Source organism: Artemia franciscana, chromosome 1, assembly GCF_032884065.1.
Source record: "Artemia franciscana chromosome 1, ASM3288406v1, whole genome shotgun sequence".
Lineage (NCBI taxonomy): Eukaryota > Metazoa > Arthropoda > Branchiopoda > Anostraca > Artemiidae > Artemia > Artemia franciscana.
Genome location: NC_088863.1, coordinates 60,061,925 through 60,077,600, shown reverse-complemented (window position 1 = coordinate 60,077,600; position 15,676 = coordinate 60,061,925). Strand labels below are relative to the sequence as shown.

General features: G+C 34.9%; 2 protein-coding genes across 3 annotated transcripts in view; both read right to left on the bottom strand.

The window, feature by feature from the left end:
• The window catches only part of LOC136032256 (brachyurin-like), a 29,045-nt gene extending 21,852 nt beyond the window's left edge, over positions 1-7,193 (bottom strand). Inside the window, exon 1 of the mRNA XM_065712503.1 lies at positions 7,094-7,193. Coding sequence (XP_065568575.1) covers positions 7,094-7,138 — 45 coding nt within the window. The 5' untranslated portion in view covers positions 7,139-7,193. The remainder of the gene's footprint in view (positions 1-7,093) is intronic.
• LOC136032275 (large ribosomal subunit protein mL66-like) overlaps positions 1-15,676 on the bottom strand; it is a 414,576-nt gene that overhangs the window by 380,968 nt on the left and 17,932 nt on the right. Inside the window, exons 3-4 of one of the 2 annotated variants that reach the window (XM_065712544.1) lie at positions 12,369-12,492; positions 7,233-7,367 (exon numbers count right to left, since the gene is read on the bottom strand). In XM_065712544.1, the coding sequence (XP_065568616.1) occupies positions 7,261-7,367; positions 12,369-12,492 (231 nt within the window). In that variant the 3' untranslated portion in view covers positions 7,233-7,260. Of the gene's footprint in view, positions 1-7,185; positions 7,368-12,368; positions 12,493-15,676 lie in introns of those variants that run through there. The other variant, XM_065712537.1, reaches the window with a different exon arrangement.

The window sequence follows — 15,676 nt, the reverse complement described above, 5'->3', positions numbered from 1 at the left end:
CTTAATGAGCCATTAAAGAAAACGTTTTCTCATTAGAAGTTGTAAGTAATTTGCAAATTCATGGCAGAATATTTACAACAATAATAACAACAAGCATTACTTAATATTCTTCTTATAATACACATATAATTCTGTTGATGTCCTTCAATTTTCTGAAAACTCACTAGGAATTTCACAACAAAGAGTTCTTGAGAGACGTTCGTTACTTTCTTGGATAGTTGTTGGATAGTTTATAGATAGTTGTCCACAAGTTGTTAGAAGAAAAACAAAGGTTCTACATCAAATTTCGAAGGGCATTCTTATGGCCCGAAAAAGAGTATAAAAGAAGAAAAATTCAAGGGAATGTTTTTCCTTACCAAGAAGAAAAACGTTTTGACGCTCAATGACGCGAACGAACAGCACGGTGGTTATTGGGCTCTCTTACAGAGATGGAAGATTGAAGTTCGAGTCACTCAGTAGTAATGACAAAAATTATTTATAAGTTAGATCACGCTACACTGTTCTGAGATTGTCTCTTCAGGTTCAGTCCTGTACCGCGCAAGGGGGCACCATTTTACAATCTAAAACCACATATTACTGTGAAACCTGATAAACAATTCGTGCTAAAACTGTTCGGTTGGCCCCTTGTGATAAAACATTTGTAGTGAATTTCAAATAGTCCCGCCACTTTGCCAATCCCACTCCGACTATTTATAATATTCCAGCTATTTCCCTTCTCCAGCGTTGATCAGAAGTTAGCACTGGAAATTTTCATATTTGCTATAATCTAATTTGAACCCCCTCTTTTAGAAATCCTGGATTCACCACTCAGTCAAATCATAAGCCATACTGGTGAGACGGGACAGTAGCGAATCAATCAGCTGACTCACCCCCTTTGTTTCTGTTTTTGCAATCATGAATAATACTGGTCTGCACCCTTTTTCAAAGTTACTCGAGCTACTGAGAAATGCACAGTGAAGCGCTTAGCCAAGCAAATGGGAGGAGCTTTTATGCGCACCAAGACCCTTGGTAATTGATATTTTTTATTTTGATCCTACTGCCAAGATATGTGTACTGTGGCTTAGATTTAGCCCAATGTGCTCTTCAACAGTCACTAAAAGTTCCATATTAATAGCATTACCCTTAGTAATAGCAGAAATGATAGCAGTGGCAGTAGTAGTACTGCTAATACTTGTGGTAAAGGTAAAGGATACGGCATTAGACTTTACAGCCCGTACCGGCGGTGCTGATCTCCGTTTCTCGGCCCTTCAGCCAGGAAGTGCAATGGGGGGTTTGGAGCCAGCCATCCTGTGCTTTTGCACACCCTTCCTGTTTACCTTCCCCAGATTTCTCCAGGTACCCATTTAGAGCTGGGTCGACTCTGGTTAAGCTTACAGAGTCACGCCACTGACCCCCGTCCCAAACTGAAGAATTGGGTACACCGGGATTCGAACCCGCGTCCTCTCAGACAAGGGATCCCGAATCCAGCGCACCAACCCACTCGGCCATACTTGTGGTAGTAGGATGAAAAGACTACTGCATAGGGGGAAACGGATATTAATGGTGATTCTCGTAAAAAAAAGTGATTTTCCTTGTTGTACAAACCCACACTGTGAAACCCATGCTTCTTTTTTCAAAACATCGGTGAGAAATAAAAGAAAAATATATAATAATCAAGATGACTTGATAAAACTAATCAAAATAAACGAGATATTTAATATACAATGATAAGAATTCTTTGAAACTGAGGAATTCAAGATTTTTTTATGTTCGTTTTTTAAAATTACAAATATAGTAAAAATGTGTACAGTACAGTTTGTTCAAAAAAGCACAAATAATATAACGGCCTTAGAAATTTGCGATTAGAGGAGGGGAATGGGGTAGTAATTACGCTTCTGTTTGAAGTAATTTTATTTGTTTTGAGTTTGATTAGATTATTCAATTTAATATTACGGGTTTTAAGATTTATTTATTTATCTATTTAAGTATCTGTCATCTTTATGTCTGATACGATCATTTATTATAATGTCTGTTCGGTTTTTAGCTTCATTTATTTTTTAATTTGATTTCAATCCGTTTTGGATTTGAATTATTATAGGAGCCCGTTTTTAGTGTTCATGACGCATGTGAAATCATGCAAGATGATGAATGACGCCAAACAGCCAAAACAAAAGGCATTGGTTAAACGACAGCTAGAATAATATTGAATGGCAAACGAAAATGTTGTACACCAACACTTCTGCATAGAAGATAAATCGAAATAGCAGTGTCGCTGAATGCTGAAAACAAAAGGCGTGGTAAAAACATCTGATTTAAAGGTTATCAAAAGGAAACACGGTGGGATATGCTGCTAGAAAACATTCGACACCAAGTATCACAACAAAACATAAATGTAAATGATAGACCGCAAAATCTGTGATTACAAAACCAGTGACAGCAAGGATCACATCAAATCGTAACCAAAAAGAACACGCAACGAAATATACGGCTACATGAAAAGCAACAACAATAAAGACAATCCTAAGCCAAAATAATATGCAGCAAAATATGTGGTTATGAAAGCTTCAACAACGAATTACAAACAAAAATGGTTCTGCAGCTAGAGGACACGCAAAAGCGGGAACCGACATGAATCCCAAATGGAAATGACCCACAACAAAATCTACTGTTTGAAGTCTTTTGACAACGAACATGATTAATCCAATAGAAACCAAATTCATGCAAAATTACACAAGATGATGGATGACTCAAACAGCTAAAGGACATGGCATGGAACAAGTAACAGCGACAATCACATTGAATCACAATCAAAAATGCTGCACAATGAAAACTGTGATCAACAAACAAAGTAAAAACAATAGGGAAAATCTTTTCAAGAAAGTGGAAATCAATTCAGTGGATATTCTGGCCCTAGGTCCATGGGCCGTCTTCAGCACAATACGAGAAAGAAAAATATATATATATAAACTTACATTAAAATGTGCGAACAGTTTAAAAACAGCCCTAGCATCCTTACTTCAACGAAATTCAACCACGACTGATAAATAGAATGAAGTGAGATGATAAATTCATTCAAACAAAACCGAACAAAATGATTAAATGCAAGTTTTCAAGGCTAACCTTGCATTTTTGGCAGCTTGCCTCAAAAGTCTTTTTGTAACTGGCTCAATACTATCATAAATTGGTTTAGTAAAAGATCATTTAGTAGATCATTTTTAATTAAGATTGAGTATAAAGAATTTAGTCAGTACTCCCCAAGTCCCTATTCAAAGAAATATTATTATTTATTTTGAGACTAATTTCAATTGATTCCCGAGCCACCTGTTTTGTCCTCAAATCATTACTGATGAGTGAAGATTTTTCAAAAGGTATCGTGTGTGAGGGATTATTAAATATACGCCAACCTAAAACAGAATTAAAGGAGTAATTAGAACTATTTGAAATTAATACCTTGTCTATATCTTTTTTATGCTGGTTTAGTCGTTTTTTAAGATTCTGATGGGTCCTACAAACATAGTAATTTCCACAGTCGCAAGGTATTTGATAGACCCCTCTTTGGCGAGTAACTGGGGTTTTATCTTTACCGGAGTTTAAGAAAATAATGATTATAAAATTATTAGTAAAAACTACATACAGATTATTTTTGTGCAAATATTTTTTTATTTTATTGTGCTTTTGGGATATACAGAAGATAGATAATATTTGAGGGCTTATCACTAACCTCACATTATGAGATCTCTTCTTTGATTTTACGGGATTGTCTTTTGAGTCTACGGTTAATTATCTTATGGATAAAATATCCATTAATCCCAATAAATATCTAGTATGCAATAAAATATACACTGAACTGATTTCCACTGTCTTGAAAATTTTTTCCCTATTGTTTCTATTTTGTATTTGTTTATTATGGAAAGTAAGTGTGATCTTCGTCGCTATTTTCGAAAACTGTGATTAGAATACTAATAAAATTACAATGTTGTGCAAAACTATAAATATTAATGAACAAATTCGATCAGCTCAAGCAAAAGGCAGGGAAGAAAATGTCTAAAGTAATGGTGAACAAAAATGAAGCGCAACCAAATATGCGGTTTGAAGAAATGTGACAGCAAACATCACAATGAATCGCAAACGTAATGATAAAAAGCGAAATCTTAAGTTTTTAGAGAAGCAGCAGGTTGAATCCCAGAAAATCTTAGGATCGAGGCTGTATCCAGGGGGTAGGGGTTTGAACCCCCCCCCCCCCGAAATATTTTTCCAACTCGTAAAAACACAACAAAATGAATATAAAAAAACTTTGATGAATATAAACAAGTTTTTTAAGTTTTTTTTGTATCCCCCCCCCCACAAAGAAAATTACTTTAGTAAAACCCAAACCGAAAAAAAATCCTGGATCTGGCCCTGTTTAGGAGAATACAAAAATTCAATAAAGTGTAAAATTCGATAAACGAGAAGAAGGAATTGAATTGAAACCACAATTTCTTAATTCAACTGAAATTGCTCATTCCTTAACTTATGATTATAAACCAACAAATAAAGCAATAAATATAATAATCCGTAATTTGAGCATCACATATATACAAGCCTCCCGCATGTCGAGTGCCAGGGACGAGCAAAGCTTGGTTTCCGGGTACTATACATATTATAACATACAACTAAAGCAAGTATACTTTGTACACATACAGGCACTATCATTTTATCTACATTTACTTCCTGAGTATCAAAATTACCAACAGGCATCCGTCTTTTATTAATATATATCTTTAGAGGGCGCGAGCCCTACTCATGATTGTGCTAATGTCTGTTCGTTTCAAAATAGATATGATTTTCGTTGCAATCTAAATTCCTTGCGGCTCCCATCATTTCATTGATAGTGATTTTTGATCATCTTCTGTTTGAATAATTATATCGTTTTATTCCTCCTCGTGTTTGATTTAATATAGATCATTACTTTTCTTTGAAAAATTTTTTTTTTCTCTGATTAATTTCTGCTTGTTATGGATTGACATTTATATTTTATTAGTTTTGAAAGGAGTATTTGTAGTTATTTTTCTCTGTTTTTTCTACATAAGAATAAAGATTTTGGCTTGGCATTTAAATTATTGGATAAAATCTTTGTAGTAGCAGTATGATAGAACAACTCAAGCAATCCTGACCCATATCCTGTAACAGCCTGAACATTGTCGATTATTGACTGACTGTTTTGTTTTTTTTTATTAAAAATCTTATTGAATTATGCATAGTTTTGGTAACTTTTTTTGTATAAATAGATGCATTTTAAGCTCATTCTTTAAAAAAAGAGAATTATGTCGTTGTTTAAAAATAAAACTAGGAAGTCAAGAGCCAATCAAACTCCTTTTTTCTGATTGACTCTTTTAGTTCTGGATTCTTATCAAAATATCTCAAAATTTTAAAGCGGATCGCTATAAAAACCTGAATTTTTACAGTAAGAACAATTGTCAATTTCCTTGTCAAAACTGATTAGCCTTGACAAATCCCCCTTGCTACCCTTTAAGTCCAAATTTAAAAAATTATTGACCTCCCCCCTTAAAATACACCTTTGAAGTTGTAAATGGATCCCTTAAGCCGCTAACTTCCATTCAAGGGATACTGTAGTTGATAACATAGATGCATTTAATGTTTTTATGTTAAACTCTAACCTCTCCCCCAAGTAATAGCTCAGCGTCAGATCACCCCTCCCCCCTTTCAACAGCCCCTGGAAGTTTTAACTTAATGATCATTTGAGTCGTTCCCAAAATATTGTATATACGCCATTTTGACAATCGGGCAGTAAATATTGCCTTTTAATCTATCTTGCTACTCAGCCGGGCATAAATTGTATGTTGCAAGAAAGCTTGTGGTGCAAAAAGATTAATTAAGTGAAATTGCAGTACACATCAATATAAGATATTTGCAGCCTGGCCACGCAGAGTATCCTTTGATTATTTTTCTCTTCTTTTCCGTGCATGAATACAATGCCGTGCGTGAGGTCCCACAGTACCTTACAGTGCAGTGTTATTTTTGCCTGATATGGAGACAAAAATTATCTAGCCCTTTCTCATTACCCCAAAGCTAAATTTGAGCTTCCCTTGCCGCACTTTCCCCTATCTTTTTCCAACAGTACCTTCAGCAACCCCATCTTCAGTCTAAATCAAGAAATTCCAGATATAGCATTTCAATGGTCTGGAAAAACATAGTATCTTCTGATTGACCTCCTCTTCCAAAGTAATAATTTAAAATATACTTGACGCCCACCCTCCTCCAATGCTCCGTCAAAGTTTTGAGTTGATTCTTCAAACCATCAAACTTCGTTCCCGAGATACTGCAGATATAATATTTTGACAGCCTGGTTGGATTTGTTTTGCTAGTTATGTCTCACATGAGTTTACAGTGCGAAAACCATAGCTGTCAGAATCAGAGATAAGAATTCTCTCCTTCCTTTGTCTAAAATAACCTTAAAATTTTAACTATATCCCTCACTTCAATCCCAAGATACTACAAAATTGGTATTTGAATGAACTGGATACGCACAATGTCTTTCGACTTACCTATGCCCCCCCCCCAGTAAAAAGAAAGGTTTATTTCACCACCTACTCTTCTTATCTAATCTTCTTTCGAAATTTCGACTCGATAGCTTAGGGCTCAGACCTTTCCCAAGGTATTATAACTAATTTGAAAGATTAACGGCACATAGTATTGGACTTACTCGGGTACACATGTTGTTTTGAGAGTATACTCTTTGGAAATCCTGGGAATCTTGGCATAACGGACGGTTCATAACAGATTAGAGTTAGCTGAAGATACAACTAATAAGGAACAGAAAGTTTTTGATTATTCTTTTGCCCGGCCTTCTTACTCCCCATCATTGAATTCGAGCTGAAGCTTCCAGTGTCAAAAAAGCTTTTTATTTCATTATACCTATCTATGAAGAACAAGCAACGTGAATGGTTGCGACTTTAATATTTTGTTCTGTGCGATCCTCTACATATTCAAGATTTTCTCTCCTTGCAATTGCATACTTATCTTTTCGTCTTATGCTTGTAGGTATTCTCATTTTAGCATAAAAATGTCGAAATGAAGCAAACAAAAAAAATTTGAAATATCTAATTTTAAATACCTTTAGAACAAGGACAAGAAGAATAGCTGCATATAACCCATCCATTCTTAAGATTATCTACAACTAGAAAATTATAATAAAAACTTCTAAGATAAGAAAGCTAACAATAGCTAATCTCTTATTTGCGAAGAATAAAGATAACAAAAGTTATATTTATAAATTAAACACTAATATTTAATAGTCGATTCATCATAGTACGTATTGAATCTCTTCCACCCTCGTCTCCTTTTTGGGTCTTTTTTCGAGTAATCTGGCGTTAAATTCATCAGCAATCCTAAAAAATAAAAAAAAGACATTAATAGCACAATATAAATTATAAATGTATAAAAGTATCAAACATAGGATTTACATCAAGCGTAACAATACCTCCTCCGATTAATTTAAATCAAAGATTTGTGTCATCTGACATTAACAACATCCTTAGCAGAACAACGGAAAGTTTCAAATGTTTCCCTATAATACAGTGTTTTTCTAAGTGTGCGCTACAGTGCCCGGAGGCAGCACACAACCTTTACTGGGGTGCCAAGGGCTATGGGTTATCTCAAGGTACAAAAGGCTGCACCTGGTAAAGTAAAATAAACATTAATCAGAGGATTAATGAATTTAGTTTCCAAGCCATTCTCTACTACAATTAACACCTAGCAACGAGCAAGAGGTAAATAAATTGTTATAAGAGCTATTTTTACTTGATTATTAAATTATAAAATATTCCTATGATAATTGTTGTGTAACATTATCAAACAGATAAGGATAGGAACATGTTGTCATGACGACCGGAAATTGCTTCACTACACAAGCCAATCAGAGTGAGGCAAAGTATGACTCCCCTCTCGGACAGATGTTTCACTGTGCATTTCTTTTTCAGTGTGAGGTTTTTACTTATGAGTGAATGTCTTGGCTGTCCTCAGTCGCTGATGTTCGTCGTCGGATTTCTTCAAATAGGTTTAGGTGAAGGTTGTCTTTTTCAAGTGTGGTGTACGAAATGAAAACAATTATGACTCTTAGTAATTCAAGTGCTCAAGACTCTGAAGAAAGTGACCTAAAAGAGGGACGCAGTTCTCAAACAACGGAGGGAAACAAAGGAATGCAAAGTACAGAAAATACGACGACACGAGTTTGGAATCTAGTTTGATTTATACTGGGGTTAATAATAAAGTGTGTCCACAGTGCGTAATTTTTTAAAGTTTTAGTTACTGAATGTAGGCTTCCCAGTGAGCTTTAACGCCATTTATAAATGCTCCATCCAGCATATGTTGGAAAACCTATAGAATTCTTTAAGAAGAAGCTGTCTGGAGCAAAAATTAGCTTTCAAAAAGCTTTCTCAAGTAAATAGCAACACCCTCTTAGCGTCTTGCAAAGCAGCATACAATATTGCTAGGGGCCAGAAATCCGATTTTGTCAACGGTTGTAAATTTAGTAATTATTATGTTTGATGAGGACACTGCAAAACAAGTATAAAACTGTCCATGTCAAACAGCATTATCAGTCAAAGAATCTAAAACAAGGCAGATAAAATAAGTAACCAAATGCTTTCATTATTAAAATATATAGAGTCTGCGCTTTGGCTGGACGATGCAACTGACAATAACAAAGATGCAAAATTGATTTGCTATGTTAGATTTGTCAATGAAGGCTGTTATGTTGAGGACATTTTATTTTAAAAGCAAATCAAAGGAAAGACAGAAGGTCAAGATCTATTTGAAAATGTAGACAATTTTATGAAGAATAATAACATCGATTGAGAAAAATGTGTTGGAATATGAACTGATGGAGCCCCCTCAATCGCGGGCCAGCACAATCGTTTTAAAGCTCTAATCCTGGCAAAAGTAAACAATTTCGTTTGGACGGACTGTATAATTCATAGATAAACACTAGCTGCAGAACACTTCAGTAAGGAGCTGCACGAAGTAATGAACGCCGTTGTCGGTGCAGTAAACTCAATTTAAATTCTCCCAAAAAGGCACGATTTTTTTTTAACAAATGTGCAATTACATGGGTTCAGAACGTTCATGTTTATTATTCTACTATTCTAGTAGTTATCGTTGATTGTCATTTAGAAACTCCCTTTCTGGTTAAGGCATGAAACCTATGTCTATCTAAATTAAGAAATCGTACCAGTGCCGAAAGTTTTATTAACAAGGAGTTTCTTTCAAAGTTGACCTTTTTTAGTGAATTGTTTGAAAAGTTTAAAATACTCAACGAACAATGAAGAGAAAACTTCACAAATATCTTGAAGTATTAGAACAAAGGAGAAAGTTTCAAACAGCTGGAAAAGCTGCATAACTAAAGGTGATTAAGATATTCTACCCTAAAATTTTGTAATTTCTTGAATATAATTGTTTAAAGGTGAAGGACCTTCTTATTGTAGTGTTTACCCAATATTTATCCAACTGAAAGTGTATTTTGATTAATATCTGCCTGCCAAGAATATTAGTCTATTAAAACGGGTATCAAATCCGTCCAACGATGAAGTGCCCCTGAATCTAAATCGCTAAGAGATTGGGCAACTCATAGATATACTTCTACTTCTATATCGAAGCATACATATACTTCTCTGAAATCATCCTTCAAAGATTACTTGAGTGTTGGTGCAACGTTTGAAAACAATATCCACAAATTTCCAGAAAGCGTTACAGATTTAACTTCAAAACAAAAAAGAAGTACGTGTGGCGATCTAAAAAATTTGTTCCAATATTCGATTATTTAATTCAAGATAAGCAAGCACGTCCTTTTCAGGTTTTTTTTTTTATATTGTGAATATAATATGTTTTTTTGCGATGCTTAGGAGTCTATATAAAAAAAAACGTGTTTTTATTTTTTTTAAAGTCGTGTGTATAAATAGTAATAGAAAATACATCGATAAAACTTTTCTACAGCATAACTAATTAATTTTCACTTTCCTACAAGTCTACTTTGCTTTATTAATGACACGTAACTTCGAGTATATATATATATATATATATATATATATATATATATATATATATATATATATATATATATATATATATAATTATACATATATATATATATATATATATATATATATATATATATATATATATATATATATATATATATATATATATATATATATCATATATCTAAAAAATATTGCGATTTTTTTCTGAAGAGAAATAGCCGAGAATAGTGGTAATATGTCGGTAGCCATTAATAAAAATGAACTGATAATATGATAATGAAGGTCACAGCAAAATACAATCCGTTCACAAAGCTACGTACCTACTTTCATTAATTCAACATTTAATCTAGCTTTTACATTCTGGGCACCACGATAAGCTTCAAAAAATATAAGGGAGCCGAAAATTCTATAGGTTTGAGAAATACAGCTATATACTAAACATATAATCCTCGTGTTGCCTTGCAAGCATGACTTCATTGTAATATTATTAGTCTTGAATCTCGAATATCAACCGACTAAGGTCTTAATTTTCTGGTGACAAAACTTGGGATTTTAGCTCAGCAGAGAATTAACACATGGGCAACTCAGAAGGGAAACGGTCCTGATTTTAGCTCTAGGTCTGTGTTTCTCAGTCCAGAATGGTACCAAATAAGCATGTCAACTGGTTTGAACTAACGAGAATCTACTCTCAAATAGTTTAGCCATATGACCTGTCTTGAGAAAGCAAATTACTTCTCTTCTATCAAATGATCCCATAGAAACAAAATATAAAAGTAGTCCTCAAAGCATCAAATTTTCTGCAGCTCCCTTAAATACATCAATTTCTTTCTAACCTTCTTGAGAAATTGGAAAATCCACCTTTTTAAAAGCAATTACCTGTTTAATAGCAAAAATTAAACGGGGATACTATTTTCCTTGGGATAGTACAAAAATACTACCCCAAATAGTACGAAAAGTTGGGATAGTCTATTGTAGCTTATTATTTGATAAAAGTAAGGGTTTTTATGAAAGGTGTGGATTTCAGACCGGCCTGATGAATACAACATAACATTTTCGAAAGTTCCGTGTAATTCTTACTTGGGACCAAAAAGGACAGTTTTCTCAATTAATTGAGCGAGAGCCTACAGCGTAAGAGTGGAGTTTTGGAGTCTATATTTGAGGGGACTATCTGAAGCTATGCAGCCAACACTTGGTTCCATCAAGCCATTTTTCTGCTTCCGACTTGAAAGCTCCGTTATAGCAGGCACCAGGTTCAAGTTGAAATAAATTGAACTAAAATCGAAGTGCTTAAGATGAGCGACGGTTAACTGGTCCCATTACCCAAGACATTCAGGCTGTGTCTGTGCTCTTTTCAAAGTATTGACATTATAAAATTTGCCAACGGCCAGATAATCCAGTTGAACCAAGATAGATAATTTTTTTTTTTTGCAACACTCATGAAAAGTCCCCGATGAGCTGATCAACGTATATAACATTCGTTTTTTAAACAAAACTTGTTCCTGTGACATACCATTCTAAAAATTTCGAGAGATTGACAGCTTTTGTGCTGTGGTACGTCTTAGAAACAAAAATTCGGATCAAATTTTAAGACAAAGGAAGAACTTGTGACTAACAGTTGACTTCTAGGCCTTGGTAATCTTTGGGATGAAAGGTTGGCATCTTTTGATAGTTGGTGTGCCTATTCTTACCTTCTGATACATTTGAAAATTTTTTGTAAATAAAACTTTACACAAAAGGGCCTAACTTAGAACAGTCACAAAGCAATAAAACAAATGAATATGTAAAATAAATGAAGTCTTTAACAAACTTGATGCCCAGATGTTCAAAAATGAGTTGAAGAAACAACGAAAGGATACTTAACCATGACTTAATGAAAAGAGAACTTTATATGAAAGGGGCGAATGATGATTCTTATGCAACAATAAACAAATCTGGGTAAAATTAATTTAGTTTTTAAGAAATCAAATCTAAATATGTTTGAAATGATTTGAAACTGCAGCGAAGGAAGATTTCACCATGATTGACTGGAAACATACTGACACACCAAAGGGTCATCAGAAATTAATGTATAGCAAAAAAATTCACTTTTGTAAAATTAATACAGTTCTTTTAAACTTGGTTCATAAATACTCAAAATAGGAAGATTTGCCTATTATTGACTGAAAAGAAAACATTACACCAAAAGAAAGAATTGGGATTCTTATACAGCAATAAATAAATGGCATTCTAAATCATCATGGTAAAAAAAAACAGGTCAACAGTAGTTTCTTTGTCTTTTATGCCTAACAAACTATATCTTATGGTTATTACTTAAATGTTCATAAAATTCAAAAAAGTAACAGTTCAACTAACCTGCTCTCTGGGCCATGGGTACAAGATAATCAATTCGTTTTTGCATTCGTTTACACAAACCTGTCACCTTTCTTGGCATAATACCACCTTTACTATTCACAAACTGTGAAATTATCAAGACATCCTAAAAAATAAAGATTTTCAAGTAGTAAGATCCTCCAAACAGTGCAAAGGGGAAAAAAGAGGTCTGTAAAGATTGGTTAATAAAGTAGGATAATGTTAAATCAAAATATAAAAAAGCGCAATAATGTATATATTTGTGATTAAAGGCTGTTTCTTGAGATGCAATCAAGATATTTTAAAAACAGCCAAGGCCAGATTAATAAAATACCTCTCGATTCATTTTTTTCAAAATTTTTTTATTGAGGGGTTGTCCCTCTTGAGATGCAATCAAGATATTTTAAAAACAGCCAAGGCCAGATTAATAAAATACCTCTCGATTCATTTTTTTCAAAAATTTTTGACTGAGGGGTTGTCCCTCTTTAGATGCAATCAAGATATTTTAAAAAAAGCCAATGCCAGATTAATAAAATACCTCTCGATTCATTTTTCAGGTCTTTAAAACAAACCTTTAGTATAAGCAGGCTAATTTCTATGTACTTGCTTACAATTTCTAATTCTTCATTTTTTTTAAATAGACTTATCTTAATATTTAAAATTCAGACCATAAGCCTGGGTAAAACCAAAGCAAAAAATATAAATACGGTTACGACAAGAATAACACTCATATGCCTGCCATTTTCTTTAAATTCTGAATAACATATGTTGTACCTACCCTTGCAAATTCTATGATTTGAATAGCCTGAATATCAGGCTCTGGCATTCTATGTGGGGAGGGGGGTGTAAATAAGATGATTTCACTTCCTGAAATAATGGAAAGTATAACCCTAAATAAAACTTTTTGGGATTGGGAAAAAGAATTTGATAATCCTCTAATCTCACCTGCACTATAAAAACGTAAGATATCTTTTTGTTAGGCATTTTTTCTAAGAAAAATAAACTAATTCCCCCCCCCCCCCTAAAGCAAAAAAATCAAAAGATCTTGCTTTTTGGGGCAGGAGGAGGTACTCAACCGCAGAAAGGGGCATTCTTAGGGTTAGTACTTTGAATGAATCTGGGAAAATTTTCCCTTTATCTCCTTTAAAAACAAGAGCTAATAGTTCATTCCAAGAGTCAATAGATTGATTTAAAAGGAAAATCAGAGGCTTAATGCCTGTCGGGATTTAAAATAAGAGCTCTGAGACACGAGGTCCTTCTAAATATCAAAATTCATTAAAGTCCGATCCCATACTCGTAAGTTAAAAATACCTCATATTTTCTAATTTTTTCTCTCCTTTCAGCCCCCCAGATCGTCGAATCGGGGATAACGACTTTATCAAGTCAATTTGTGCAGGTCCCTGACACGCCTACCAATTTTCATCGTCCTAACACGTCCAAAAGCACCGAACTTGCCAAAGCACTGGACCCCCCCCCTAACTCCCTCAAAGAGAGCGGATCCAGTCCGGTTACGTCAATCACGTATCTACGAAATTTGCTTATTCTACCCACCGAATTTCATCCTGATCTCTTCACTCTAAGCATTTTCCAAGAGTTCCGGTTTCCCCCGCCAATCCCCCTAAATGTCACAAGATCTACTCGGGATTTAAAATAGGAGCTCTGAGACATGAGTTCCTTCTATATAAAATTCAATTAAGATCGGAAAACTCATTCTTAAGTTAAAACCACCTAAATTTTTCTAATTTCTAAATTAACACCCCCCCGCAACTCCCCCAAAGAGAGTGGACTCAGTCTGGTTATTTCAATCAATAATCTAGGACTTGTGCTTATCCTTCCCACCAAGTTTCATCCCGATCCCTCCACTCTAAGCGTTTTCCAAGATTTCCCGTTTACTCTCCAACTCCCCCAATATCACCAGATACCGTCGGGATTTAAAATAAGAGCTCTGAGACACGAGGTCCTTCTAAATAACAAATTTAATTAGGATCCGAACACCCATTCTCAAGTTAAAAAATACTCCTTTTTTTCAATTTTTCCTCTCCCTTCAGCCCCCCACCCCCAAGATGGTTGAATCGGGGAAACGACTGTCATCAAGTCAATTTGTGCAGGTCCCTGACCCACCTACCAATTTTCATCGTCCTAGCAAGTCCAGAAGCACCGAACTCTCCAAAGCACTGGAACCCCCCCCCCCAACTCCTCCAAAGAGAGCAGAACCGTTCTAATTATATTACTCAAGTATCTAGAACTAGTGCTTATTCTTCCCATCAAGTTTCATCCCTATCTCTCCACTCTAAATGTTTTCCAAGATTTCTGTTTCCCCACTGCAACCCCCTATGTCCCAGGATCCGATTCAAATTGAAAATAGAGCATCTGAGACATAAGATCTTTCTATATATCAAGTTTCATTAAGATCCGACCACCCATTCGTAAGATAAAGATACCTCAATTTTTACGTTTTCCAAGATTTCTGGTTTCTCCCTCCAACTCCCCCCATTGTCACTGGATCTGGCCGGGATATACAATTAGAGCTCTGAAGCACACGATCCTTCTAATTATCAAATTTTATTAAGATCTGATCACCCGGTCGTAAGTTACAAATACCTCATTTTTCCTAATTTTTCCAAATTACCCCCCGCCCAACTCCCCTAAAGACAGCGGATTCAGTCCGGTTATGTCAGTCACGTATCTTGGACTTGTGTTTATTCTTCCCACCAAGTTTCATCCTGATCTCTCCACTCTAAGCATTTTCCAAGATTTCTGGTCCCTCCTCCAATGACACTGTATCCGGTCGGGATTTAAAATAAGGGATCTGAGTTACAAGATCCTTCTAAATATGAAATTTCATTAAGATCCGATCACTCCTTCGTAAGTTAAGAATATCCTATTTTTTCTAATTTTTCAGAATTATCCCTCCCCTCCAAATCCCCCAAAGAGAGCGGATTCGTTCCGGTTATTTCAATCATGTATCTAGAACTTGTGCTTATTTTTCCCACCAAGTTTCATCCCAATCCCTCCACTCTAAGCGTTTTCCAAGATTTTAGGTTTCCCCCTCCAACTCCCCCCAATGTCACCCGATCCGGTCGGGATTTAAAATAGGAACTCTGAGATACATTATCCTTCTAAATGCTAAATTTAATTAAGATCCGATCAGCCGTTCGTAAGTTAAAAATACCTCTTTTTTCTAATTTTTCCGTAATAATCATCCCCCACTGCCCCCCAGATGGTCGAATCGGGGAAACAACTATTTCTAATTTAATTTATCCGGTCCCTGAACCGGGACAGACAGACAGACCGACAGAATTTGCGATCAC